Source organism: Callorhinchus milii, unplaced genomic scaffold (genome assembly GCF_018977255.1).
Source record: "Callorhinchus milii isolate IMCB2004 unplaced genomic scaffold, IMCB_Cmil_1.0 Scaffold11, whole genome shotgun sequence".
NCBI classification, from domain to species: Eukaryota; Metazoa; Chordata; class Chondrichthyes; order Chimaeriformes; family Callorhinchidae; genus Callorhinchus; species Callorhinchus milii.
In genome coordinates this window covers 4540498-4554638 of record NW_024704752.1, presented here as the reverse complement: position 1 = coordinate 4554638, position 14141 = coordinate 4540498, and the positions used below count along the sequence as shown (strand labels likewise).

Genomic DNA, 14141 nt, shown 5'->3' with positions numbered 1-14141 from the left:
ATACATGGTCTCAAAGGTGAAACAAGTTGAGATTTGTTCACTTGAGGAGGAGGGACATTTTAGGGAATTATTCAATTTCCTTTTAAATCTCCTCTAGCTTCTCTACATATAAAACAAACAGAGGCAAGCCCAGTCTCATTCCAGAGCATGACAAGCTGTGATGTCTTTGTTCTCAAGCTTTGTATCTCTGCTGCTCTCTGTCCTTGTGACAGTCCAGCCACACTGTACACGGCGAGCACAGTTCAAACTCTCAGTGATGTTTCAAGACGGAGATGTGATCCTGACTGGTTTGTTTCCAGTTCATTACAGAGTTATTGAGCCAGACCTATCCTTCAGCCTAAAGCCAGAAGCTCCTCACTGTGAAGGGTAAGTGTGCTCAGCACCCATACCAAATGATGCCTTATTCAATACCCAAGGACCATTGAGTACAAAAAAAAGTCTATTTTCCTGGTTGGTCTGTTTTTTGTGTTTGAAAAAAAATTTCATGCAAAATATGGCTGGTAAATTTAGTGAAAATTTACTGCTAATTTATGTTTTCTGGCCTTTTTGAAGTTGATCGTGCTGTGATCGGGGTTGGTAGAGTAGGTCTTCTGTAGGAATGAGTTCAGACGGGCTGAAGGACCTTCCTTATCCAAACCAATCTTGAGATTACTATTTTCCACAGCATTATTCCTGCAGAGTAACATGTTCTTTACTCTCACCTACTGGCAATAAACGCAAACAAGTCTGCTGCTAAGTTATCACTCAGGTGCTGAGAATGTCTCCTGGTACATGTTAGGTACATATCAAGTGTACATCTGTGAGGTTGATTAATTCTCTATTTTTTATTTATGCACTCACAGAAATCAAGATCACTGTAAAAGATCACTGCATATAGGAGCACGATGTGAAAGATAATAATAATCCTTACCTTTGGTATAGCCAGTTCATAACAACAACAAATCGGATTTATATAGTGTCTTTCACATCGTGAGGATGTCCAAAGGTTCTGGACAGTCAAGGGTTTCTACCCGAGCTGGGGGTTATTTGGGAAGGGTAGGGGTCAAGGGTGGGTTGGAAACACGAGCAAAGGTGCAGTCAAAGAGTAAGGTCTTGAGGCAGACCTTGAAGGAGATGAGGAAAGATACAAGGCAAAGGGAATCCGAGATGGAGTTCCAGACAGTGTAGGGCGGAAAGCCTGAAATACTGACCACCGATGATGGGATGGGCAGGGTGGGTGATATAAAGTAGGTCAGTGGTTGCCAAGCAGAGAGAGCAGGTCGGTTGGTCACAGAGGTAGGTTGAAGCAAGACCATGGAGGGATTTAAAAGTGAGGACAAGCATCTTCAACTTAACACTCTGGGAAGGTCTTGACAGGGTAGATGCCGTGAGACTGTTTCCTCTGGTTGGAAAATCTAAAACTAGGGATCATAATCTTAAGATTAAGGGCCAGCCTTTTCAAACTAAGTTGAGGAAACATTTCTTCACTCAGAAGGCAGTGAATTTATGGAATTCTCTCCACAGAGGGCTGTGAATGCTCAATCTTTGAACATATTCAAGACTGAGATTGATGGATTTCTAAAGGATAGAAGGATTAAGGGATACCTGTAGGGTGGATAAATGGAATTAGGTTAGAAGATCAGCCATGATTTTATTAAATGTCAGGGTGGCCTCCTCCTGCTATGACATCTTGTGGTCTTATGGTCTTACTCTAGGAGATGGGGAGCCAATGGAGCCAGGTGAGGATGGAGGTGATAGGTTTGTGGAGTCTAGTGTGGGAGAGTACATAAGCTGCTGAGTTCTGGATCTGCCGCTTGTGGAGGAAAGAGTTGGATAGTTTGGCGAGCAGAGAGTTGCTGTAGTCAAGCCTGGATGTGTTAAAAGTATTGATTAGGGTCTCGGCGGCCCAAGGGGAGAGGTAATGGCAGAGGTGGGGGAAAGCTGAATGAGTTCGGGCAGGAATGTGCAGTTTAAAGGACAATTCAGAGTTGAACAAGACCTTGAGATTCTGCAGTGGCTCCATGAAGTGGAGAGTGCATCTAATGTTGATGGATACTGTCAGCGCCTGAAGATGAGAAGGTGCTGACAGGAGCCAAGCAGGAGAGTCTCTGCCTCGTCAACATTCAACTGGAAAAAGTTAGTTCTCATCCAGGACTTGAAGTCCATCAGAATTGTAGTCATGGATCAAGGGTTATTCACATCAGGAGGATGTCTCAAAATGCCTCACAGAATATACAATAATGTGTAGTGACTGTGTATTTTGTAGATGAATGTGCCAGCTGATTTGCACATAGCAATGACCCACTAATAGAGATGAAGTGAATGACTGATTTTATTTGTGGGATTCTTGGCCATGGCAGAGTCAATCCTTTCACCCTCTCTTCATTGCATATAAGATTATTATACATAATGTCACCTTTCGTAAGATCAGTTTACATCCAATTAGTTTTTTCAAAAACATAATAATTCTTGCATTTCATATAATCTGCTGGGATAACGGAATAATTTTTACTGGGGTGGGGAATAAAGCAGGAACTGAATGGATTACTCTATGCAGTACAGAAGATAGATCAAATACTCTGTACTGTAAATGTTTATTGTTCTATATATACATAGTGCCAGTATGTTCTAATGTGTCATTGGGATTCAATGACTTCTGCCTTGTGTTATTAATCAGAGTATAAAACTGGTCCTCTATTCAGTGTATTTTCTTGGTAAGTTTCTGTACAGACAAATTGCCTGATTCCATGTTCACTTGTTTGTACTCAAAGCTTCTGTGACTCAGGCAGTCTACTTGTCACACCAGGAAGTAATAATAAAAAAAGTAATAATTATATCAAATGCGAGGATTATTATCATAATTCCGTGAACCTTAATTTAAACCTATATCTGCTTTGAAAATCCTTATCAACTGCTTCCTGAAAGTTCATGTAGACAATTATGACTTCCTCAAAAATAACCGCTTGGTAACAGAATGTCAGAATTGAGTCAATCCTATGAGGCAGTCTTAATAGTCTGGTTCCTGAGCCAGGCGAGTTAGCAGTACTTCGGGGCACTGCTGATGATGGCACAGGCAGTCTGGCTCATTGGCAGGACTTGGAGGGACAGACCAGTCACTGGGGGCAGGGAATCCTCCCACTCAGCTCCTGTAAGACAAAGTCCCAAGAAGTATGGCCATGCTAGCTGGATAAGCAGCAGGAGACTTGCCAGAGAAAATGTTGTGCATTGAGCAACGATGTAGTCTTAGGACCATACTAATTTCTTGGAGTAAGAATATAAATAACGATTTATGTAATATAAACACATTTGTGATTGCTGCAGGTTAGTTAATTTTTCGAGGGAATTAAACCCATCCACATTTTCAGGTTTGATTTCAGGGCATTCCGTTGGCTGCAAACAATGGTTTTTGCGATCGATGAAATCAACAGAGATGGAGAGCTTCTTCCTGGGGTGAAACTTGGCTTTCAATCTTTGACACTTGTGGAACACACAGCCAGGCACTGAGATCTGCCATCACCTCAGCAAGTGGAGAGGAGGAAACATTTGCCGGTGAGAGCTGTGCGGAAAACTCTTCTGTGCCTATAATTATAGGAGACTCAGGATCCACCCAGTCCATGATTATACTCAGGACCCTTGCACCGTTCCAAATTCCCATGGTAAGAGGAATCATAGGGTGGCACTTTTTGACAGGAATATCTTGGGAGATGTCAGTATTTTATAGTGTCGTAATGATAGTTTTTCGGATATTTGTCTGTTCATTCTTTGCTCTTAGCATAGTTAAACCAGACATTAGCCATTTGAGCTCTGTTTCAGTTTGTCTGATAATTTTTGAGAATTCTCTTGCAATTGTTTCAAAATTCAACATTCTTCAATCAAAATTTCTGCAGTTGGTCAATTCCAGGTGATTTCCAGTTTTGTGATTTTATAATTTATTCTGTAACTACTTTTTTCTGAGATATCTATCCATGGTTATTATCAAGATGTTCATTTTTTTCCTAGTTTGTCTTTTAATGCGTTCAGTCTGTTTGTGATAATTGTCAGTCTTTTTTCCGTATATTCTTCCAAAACTCTTCTATTTCCTCGAACGCAGGTGGTACTTTCACTTGGTTGAGCTTTTTTCCAATATCCCTATAAAAACTTTACATTTCTTAATTTTATTCTGGTAATATGGTTTGTTTTGTCATCTTATTCTCTGGGATTTTGCTTGATTTTTAGCGGAGCTTTTCATCATTTATCATGCAGTATTTCCGGCGAAGGTTTATCATTTTTGAAATTGATTATTTAAATTGTGTATTTCGGTCAGGATGGAGTGATCACTTCTGTAATCATTAATCTCTTTTTCAATTCTTGTTTTCCTTCAGTTGTTTCATTTTTGTTTATAATAATAATCCTTGCATTTGATATAGCGCCTGATCACGTTTTCAAAACTTCTCAAAGAACTTCACAGAATATACCATAAAGTGAATTGACAATATTTTGCGAACGAAACGTGACAGCCAGTTTCAATTTCTTACTTCTTCAGGGTTTTTTTTTGTCACTTACAATGTATCTTCCAGTTGTAGCTAGTTTTTTTACTATCATTGTCGGTCTTGTTTTAGGATTTCTTTTTCTCCATATTTCAAACACTTTCTTTAGAATTCCTTCGTATGGATGTTGTATGGCTGTTATGAAGTAGCATTGCATTACCTCTCTAAATGTTCATTTTTCTATCTTATTCATGGTGATTTCTGGAAGTTACCAGTCATCTCTTCAGTAGAGATTTCTTATAATATTTTCCTGACTTTCGAGAAGGAGGAATATAATTTTTGTTGAGTCGAAGTTTGAGTCAGATGAAGTATCGCTCTTTCTATCTCTATTTTTGCTGAATCAAGATCTAGTTCATCTGGATGGATGTAACAAACATTATTATTATTAGTGGGCAGAGAGTTGGCAAATAATAATAAATATAATCCTTAGCATAGTTAATGATAAACTTATATAAATCATTTTGTTGATTGCAATGGATCAATCTTGTATCATATTTACTTTAAATAAAATAAAATATTAATTTTCAGATTTCGAACACAGAGACAACCAGAGACAGGTTCTCCATCAATAACCTGTTTTATTGATGTGCACATACAGAAAGACATATTTACCAATCCATGAAACAGTTGTCTTTCCTCTAGAGGCTGTTTCAATTTCAGACTAGTTGTGACCAATACTTATCACCCCTTAAAAATATTTTCCTGATCTTGTGTTCACTCCCCACCACCCCTTTTTCAATCAATCATCACGTTCCGATCACTTTAAAAGTCTCATGTTCCACAATTGTTGTGGCGGTTGTTTTCATCAAATATTGCCTTTGACGATAAACTGATGCTGTGCTTTACTTAAGAGAACAAAGACTTCCAAGATGACCAAAGGCACGGTCAGAAGTGGAAGGTCTTGAAATAGACCTTGAAAGAGGCCAGAGAAGGGGTGAAGCAAAGGGACTCAGAGGGCATTCCAGAGAGTGAGAGTAGACAGGCTGAATTGCGGCTCTTTTTCTAAAATACGTGAGCTACTTTGACAAATTAATGCTGTTTCTGACTTTCGCAGGTCAGTTACTTTGCATCTTGTTCCTGTCTCAGTAACAGAGAAGAGTTCCCAGCCTTTTTTCGAACAATACCAAGTGACACCTTTCAGGCCAGAGCAGTAGTGCGCCTGGTGCAGAGGTTTGGCTGGACCTGGGTTGGCTCAGTTGCAGGTGATGATGACTATGGTCGGTACGGAACTCAAGCGTTCACTGATGAAGTTAAAAAATTGGGAGTGTGCATTGCCTTCACTGAGCTCATTCCGAAGGTATATTCCAGAGAAAGAATCCTTCAAATAACAGAGACAATCAAAAGATCTACGGCAAGAGTCATTGTCATGTTTGCCCTTGAGGGAGATGCATATCCTCTGATTAAAGAAGTTGTCCAGCAAAACATCACTGGGCACCAATGGATCGCCAGCGAGGCTTGGGTCACCTCATCTCTCATGGCAACAGTAGAACATCTTCCAGTCTTGGATGGGACAATAGGGTTTGCCATTCCCAGAGCAGAAATTCCAGGGCTGAGAGACTTTCTGCTCCAAGTGGATCCTTTTAAATCTCCTGAGAATGGACTGGTGAAAGAATTGTGGGAAACAATGTTCAAATGTTGGCTGAGCAAGCAAGCTGGTATTGAAAAGCACAATGCATCGGTACTTAGATACCAGCCGTGCACAGGCTCCGAGGACCTCAGTAAGACTGACAGTATCTATTTGGACGTCTCTGAATTGAGAGTTTCTTACAACGTTTACAAAGCAGTCTATGCAATTGCTCACTCGCTTCACAATTTGAAATCTTGTGTCAGTAGTGGTGAAATATTACCAGACAATAGCTGTGCCAAGATTTCTAACTTCAGTGCTTGGCAGGTAGGGACACATGGGATACTTGTGTTTTTGTTTGCTCTAACACCTGTAGAAGTCTATCACTATGCTTAAGAATATCCAAACCAAACTTAGAATTCCACATATGTATGCTACCTACACATGGAAATTTCCTTGTGTCTGGAGTACTGCAGAACTGCCTTGGGTCAGGAATTCTTCCCACTCGGTCCTTGACTGCTTCATGACCTATAATCTGGTTTCCATTCCACCCACTGCACTGAGACAACAACATTCTTTAATTCTGTGACTAGGGCTCTTTACCTTTTTGATCTTCTGCACCTTACTAATACTTGAACACGATGAACTATATCTTCTCTGCCATCTTTCCTCTCTATTTCACCTTCACTGTTCTGTCTTATCCTGGTTTCACTCTTACTTTCATCTCTGCTAATGGTTTCTCCTCCTATCACCAACAGTCACGTGCAGCATTCCTCAGGGCTCTATCTTTGGCCCTCGCCTTTACGCCATCTACCTGTCACTCAATGACATTATCCACAGGTGTAGGGCTCACTTCCACAGGTGACACCCAACTCTATTTCTCTTCCTCCACCCTTCATTCCAAGACCATTGCTATTCTGACCAGTTGCCTGCCAGACATTAAGGACTGGATGAGGTCTAATTTCCTTCAGTTGAAAGTTGACAAAATAGAACTCCTGTTCTATTTCTCCTTTCACTTTGGGAATGCATTTCATAGAGTATACTGTGAAGTGCAGTGACTATATTTGTGGGCAAACCCAGCAGACAGTTTCCACACAGTAAGGTCCCGCAAATAGCCATGAAATGATTGACCAACTTTATCTGGGGGCTTGTCGGCCAGGACAACCAAATAAACTCCATTCTCTTTCTGAACAGTGTCATGGGATCTTTAATGTCCACCTGATCAGGCAGTCGAGATCTTTGTTTTAACATCTTTCCAAAGGACTGCACCTCTCACAATGCAACCCCCGCCCACCTCCAGGAATCCATTGGAGTGTCAATTTAGATGATGTGAGTTTAAGTTCCAATGTGGGGTTGAACCTATAACTTCTGACTCAGAAGCAAGAGTGACCCTGAGTTGTCGGATTTCCTCTCCTCCTTCTCCCCACATAAGCTACTGGCTACCCTGAACCATAAAACACACAGTCACGATACTTCACAGTAAATCCTGTGAAGCACTTTGAGATGTCATCCTAATGTGAAAGGCACAGAAATCACAGGGAATTGTCAATGTACAGGTGGCATACACGTGTGCCAATTAGTGTTGGATTAGAATTGCTCTAAAGCACGGTAATGGGTTAACATACGTGTCAGACAGCCAAACAAATTTAAAACTGTTTCCGCAGCTTCTTCATTACCTGCACAGGTTGAGATACAACAGTACTTCGGCAGGAGACATGACCTTCGACAGCAATGGGAATCCTGCTGCATTGTATGATATTATTAATTGGCAGAGACAATCAGATGGTTCCATTCGATATGTCCAGGTTGGCAGGTTTGATGCAGATGGAGGATTGGGGCAGGATCTTCTGATAAACCAGGAAGCTATCATTTGGCACAATAATCAAAAGCAGGTAATCACAACCTATTCGAGCAACCTATCCATTTTTGATGACATTTTACATAACATTTAGAGAAATTGTGAAGTGCGACATTGATAATTATTGCCAATAAATTGTCATCATCATCACATCATCTCTCCCAATTATGTAACCACCTCCACATGTTTGATTGTATCTTTAATTAATACCCTTAAATTGCCTGTCTTCCAATTAACCCCGTCATCTTTGTGCAGTGCTTTGAGACGTTCATCTGACTTGACAGGCGTGATATAAGTGCAAGTTTTTGTTGTCTTAACCAGTGTAGCTGGTGTGCAGTGTAACAAATTACCGAACGAAATTACGAAATCCAATTTACAAACATAATAAAACAAGACAAATGTGATTGTTTATTTACTCTCATCTCTTGGGGCAGAAGTTTGTGGATTTAAGGTCCACAATGGAATTTTGAGTTCACAGTCGAGACTGACATTTCAATATTGTGCCAAATAAAGTCCAGTGTAGCGCTGAGGGAACACTACATTATCAGAGGTGCTGACCTTCAGATGAGACATGCAGCCAAAGTCTCATTTGTACCTGTTTATGTGGATGTGAAAAATCCCGATGTGAAATGAGCTTATACCACATGTAGCGATTATTAACATAATCAGGCAAGGAGGTTATCCCAGGCGCACTCTAAAGGGGTCAATTATTCAAACTCATGTATTATTAATGGTTATTTGTGTCCATGTGACGTGTTTTGTGCTGACACGTGTGTGTGTGTGCATGTGTGTGTACTGCAGGTGCCACAGTCCGCATGTACTGAGCCTTGCGCTCCCGGGAGTAGACAAGCAGCTCGAAATGGGGAGCCAGTTTGCTGTTATGATTGTCTGCTCTGCCCAGATGGTGAAATTAGCAACAGGACAAGTGAGTCATTTAAATCTTGAGGGTCATGGCATGGGATCTTTAACGTTCATCTCAGTTTAATGTTTGAAACAATGAAGTATCCACAATATGGTTAGACTTTCATCTGAAATCCCACCATGAGAGTTGAAACCTCTTTCTGACCCAGAGGAGAAATAGCTTAGCCACTGAGCCAAACTGGTGCTACTCTCTCAACTTGAATGCTCTGAACCTCAGCTCACAAGAAACCCAGTTCTGGATAAATGGATTTGTTTTTATTTTATTTTATTTCTGTCTCATTGATGATTTTAATGACTTATGGGTACTTTGTGCTTTGGCTGGGGATGTACCTGATAGGAGCTAAACCAGGACCGCTGGACCTGCCCACCTCAGAGGAGATTACATGAGTGTTACCAATTTCCTGCCCACAGCTCGGATACACACATCCTTCCCATTGAGCGGGGTTCCGCAGGATGGAGGTGTGGAGCTGACCTCTATGTAAAACCAATTAAGTTGGATTCCAAGCCCTGGATTGGGTACAAACTCAGACTCCAGGTAAGGCTGTCTAGCAGCTGTTGCCCAAAGCCTCAGCATTTCCTTGTCAGCTATGTGTCTTCAGGGTGTGGAGGGAGGACCTTCACAGGCAAATAGACGTGCCCACTGTAAAGCCAACTCCGTTCCAAGGAGTCATCCCACTCAGCTCTTGTTAACCTTGCAAGTCAAAGCCTTTATGGGTGAGGCATCCCAGCTGGACAAACAGCGGGAAAGCTTGTTAGACATTGAGATCAATGGCAAGCTATGTGGTTTTAGCTGGTTATTGGTTCTTGACAACCTGCGACTAATACTTTCTGCAATTAGATAAGCAGGATGCATCCCTTCAGGGAGAGAGTGCGTATTCCATTCCAACAATCTATCTCTGGGATTTTCATATGTAGATTCGATGCATGGAATTCTTGCTTTGGATACTCCTAAGCATGGCGATGGGTTATCCACATATATCACACACCTGGCTGACCCCTCAAAAATGAGGAAGCACTGAGGCTTCAGTTGACAGCTACATGGCGTTACATGTTACTAGACGTTACATGGCGTCTGAGTTTATGAACACACATTTATATATCCATCTTGATAGTATGCAGAGGTAAGAAGCTGTTGTCCAAGCTCCAAATGGAATATACAATTAAAGATCCTAAGGGTTTTTGAGTGTGTCAGACACTGCTTAATCATAGTAATGGGTTTCCACATGTGTCAGGCACTGGCTGATCACAGCGATAATACATGCCACAAGTTGGTGAGGTTATTTAAATTGCATAATAAAATGTTGCTAATAAAAATATTTAATTTCTAGATTCGCTGAACTGTATTCCGTGTCCCGAAGATTCCTGGTCAAACCTACAGAGAAACAAATGCATCCCAAAGGAACTTGAGTTTCTGTCCTTTGCAGAGCCACTGGGCTTGATGCTGACAACAGGCTCAGCTCTTGGGGCTCTCAGCACAATCATCGTTGCGGCAGTTTTATTATATCACAGAGATACTCCAATTGTCCGAGCCAATAACTCCAAGCTCAGCTTCCTGCTGCTCTTTTCTTTGACGTTCTGCTTCTTGTGTTCACTCACCTATATGGGCCAGCCCTCCACCTGGACTTGCATGCTGCGTCACACACTGTTTGGGGTGAGCTTTGTTCTGTGTATTTCTTGTGTTCTTGGAAAAACTCTGGTTGTGCTGATTGCTTTCAAGGCAACTCTTCCCAATAGTAATGTGTGGAAATGGTTGGGCACTCTGCAGCAGGTACTCAGTGTTTTCAGCTGTACACTTATACAGGTCATCATCTGTGTTGTGTGGCTTCTTGTGTCACCACCCTCTGCAGCAAGGAACGTTGAGTATTCCAGTGAAAAGATTCTTTTGGAATGTAATCTGGGCTCAGTGTCAGCCTTTTGCTGTGTGTTAGGCTATATAGGTTTTTTATCCTGTATGAGTTTTGTGCTTGCATTTCTCGCACGAAAGTTGCCAGATCAGTTCAATGAGGCTAAATTGATCACCTTCAGCATGCTTGTTTTTGGTGCTGTTTGGTTGGCCTTCATACCTGCGTACGTCAGTTCCCCTGGAAAGTATACAGTCGCTGTGGAAATCTTTGCTATTTTGTCATCAAGCTTTGCTGTGCTGATCTGCATATTTGCTCCCAAATGTTACGTTATTTTGTTAAAACCCCATAAAAATACCAGAAAGCATCTCATGGATAAAACATGCCCCCAAAAATCCTTTTGAATCACAGGTAATTTGTTCCCCATTGCTTACGAATTAGAAAGCTGCAATAGGTAATTTTATAACAATAATAATCCCTGCATTTGATAGAGCATGTATGATGTTGGGAGGACGACTCAAAGCATTTCATATTACTTTACTGTAAAGAGAATTTTGTGGGTGAGCAAGGCTGCTAATTGTTGGGCACAACAATATACAAGATCAGCCAGCCATGAAGTGAATGACCAATTTTAATTGCACACTAAGAGGCACTTCCTGCTCTTTTCGAATAGCACAGGATCTTCAATGGGCAATTGAACAGAAAAGGTGTTTATTTTGGTGTTCTGGCCATTAATTCTCCAATAAGATTGGGCATTCAACTCATAGCTGTTTGTAGTACATTGCTGTGTGCAGTTTGGATTCCACATTCCAAATACATTCCAAATTCCCGTACAAATACACAGTCACTGCACTATACAAAACCTATTTGTAAAGTTTTGAGATATTATTGTTAAAGTATGAAATGCAAGGATTATTATATATCCACAACAGTTATATAACTTGTAATATCTCTTCTGTTCCATCTTTGATTCACCTTCAAGTGCCTTGGGACATCTTCAATGTGAAAATGCACTTTATAACTGCAAGTTGTTGTTTTTCAACTTTTCGTCTCAGATCTGTTTGAGATTGGGCCGTCCTAGAAGTGTAGCTGGTCACAGGTCCAGATTTAATTAAAAAACCGACATCCACCTGTTTTTATTGTTACTTTGGAAGATGTTTCTCTCTGAAATGAGATTGGACTTGACTACACCTTTTTACAACACAGTGTTTTCAAATGCAACTCATAAATATCACAGGAAACATTTTATTTCCTTGCACATAAAGTTCATGCAAAGATCGCTTTTCCGGGGGTAATAATCCCTCAAAAAAATGTGGTCACTCAATCAAAGACTGTTTGTGGGACACTGCTGTCTCCTGCCTGACCCACCCTATCATCGGTGGCCAGGCTTTCAGCCTCTCTACTCCCACACTCTGGAACTCCATCCTACGGTCCCTTCGCCTCGCTTCCTCCGTTGCCTCCTTCAAGGCTGGTCTCAAGACCCTTCTCTTTGATTGTGCCTTTGGTCGCCCTCCCACCTCTCTGCCTTCCATCACCCCTAAACCACTTCCCCTCCATGCTCGGGCCCCAACATCTGACTGTTCAGCACTTTGGGACATCTTCCCGAAGTGAAAGGCGCTCTATAAATGTAATTTTGTTGTATTTTGTTGTTGCTGTCACAATTGGCTGCCGCGTTTCACCCACAAATATAGAGTCAATTCACTTTACAGTATATTCTGTGAAGCGCTTTGAGATGTCCAGAAGACTTGATAAGGCACTATATCAAATGCAAGTATTGTTATTAGTATTATATATTACCGTTGAGTAGTTTTGATTATTCTGTGTAAAATGGAGTTGATGGTGCATTAATACTCTTGACATTATTGAAATATTACTTTAATAAAAATTGAGAATGCTAAAATGGCTTGTAGTTACATACATACCACAATAGCATGCATTTATATAGCGCCTTTCACATAGGATAATGTTTTGAAGCACCGTTTTGTGAACTCAGAGCAATGGAAAAAGGAGCCATACACCAGGTTAAAGCAGTGTGGTTCAATCTTTTGGCTACTGAGGGCTAGATTGCCTCTTTGAGAAATGTCTGCGGGTCACATTTACACAACACCTTTTTCACATTGGAAGGACATCTCAAAGCGCTCAACACTTTCCAGCTGAGCTGGGATGCGAAGGGGAAAAGATGACCGAAAGCATGGTCAAAAAGAAATGGAAATATATAATTTTTTAAAAATCAGACAATTTTGGGGGTTTTGGGTAGATGTCTGATACTGATGCAAACAACAACAGCAACTTGCATTTATATAGCGCCATCCAGGTGGGGGTTAACCTTTCAGAGTGCTCAACAGTGGGGGAGCTTGATGTTGAGTCAACAAGAGGGGGAGGTGACAGTTGAAGGGGAAGGTCTTCAGGTGAGATCAAAAGATGGGCAAGGAGGAGGCAAGGCAGAGAGGGTTTGCGATGAGAGTTCCAGTTTCAAGGTGGATTGGCTGAAAGCATGGCCTCTGAGTAGTTCTGACGAAACATCATCGCCTGAAACGTTAACTCAATTTCCTCTCTCCATACATACCCTCCTGACCTGCTGAATGTTCCCAGTGACTTTATTTCAGATTTCCAGCATCTGGAGTATTTTGCCTTAGTTTCTCCCAGTATCCTGGCCGTCATGGCTGTTTTTGGGACATTGTTGTCATGCAAAACATTGTTATCAGCCTGCAAAAGGTAATTTTGTAACTTTGCAAAAGATAATCACAGGTAATTTTCTCTCTCTCTCTCTATCCCTATGGAAATACCCACTCTCTACTGAATAATTTTAATTTGATAATTTTAGTAGCTTTGGGTTTCATATGCGTATTTAAGTGACTATTTCTGGTCACTTCACACAAGTCCAAGTCCAAACAAATACATTACAAAATTACATTTCTATAGTGCCCTTCACATTGGGCGGACATCCCTAGGTGCTGGACAACTGTACTTGTACAGTTGTACAGAATGACTGTACAAACAAAGGTTAAAAGTGAAGTGAAGCTGTGAAAGAAATGATTTCCCAGACAGCACACTCACATTCAGTTTCATTAGTAACACTTGGCTACACTCTGCCCTTAATTCCATAATTGCTTTATGAGAAGAGAGTTGTAGTTTTGTAGTTTGATGTGACAAGCACAAATACATGGACGGGAATAGACTAATCCTCTCATTGTGTTTTCTTTCCATAATACATGGTCTCAAAGGTGAAACAAGTTGAGATTTGTTCACATGAGGAGGAGGGACATTTTAGGGAATTATTCAATTTCCTTTTAAATCTCCTCTAGCTTCTCTACATATAAAACAAACAGAGGCAAGCCCAGTCTCATTCCAGAGCATGACAAGCTGTGATGTCTTTGTTCTCAAGCTTTGTATCTCTGCTGCTCTCTGTCCTTGTGACAGTCCAGCCACACTGTACACGGCGAGCACAGTTC

The 14141-nt window shown here is 41.1% G+C and overlaps 1 protein-coding gene across 1 annotated transcript; it reads left to right on the top strand.

The window, feature by feature from the left end:
• Positions 1 to 256: 256 nt before the first annotated feature.
• Positions 257 to 11093, top strand: LOC121849909 (extracellular calcium-sensing receptor-like). The gene is given in 8 exon segments (XM_042339297.1): positions 257 to 366; positions 3345 to 3442; positions 3445 to 3635; positions 5560 to 5936; positions 6012 to 6396; positions 7734 to 7961; positions 8729 to 8852; positions 10177 to 11093. Coding segments are annotated over 8 exon segments (2430 nt in total).
• Positions 11094 to 14141: the final 3048 nt, after the last annotated feature.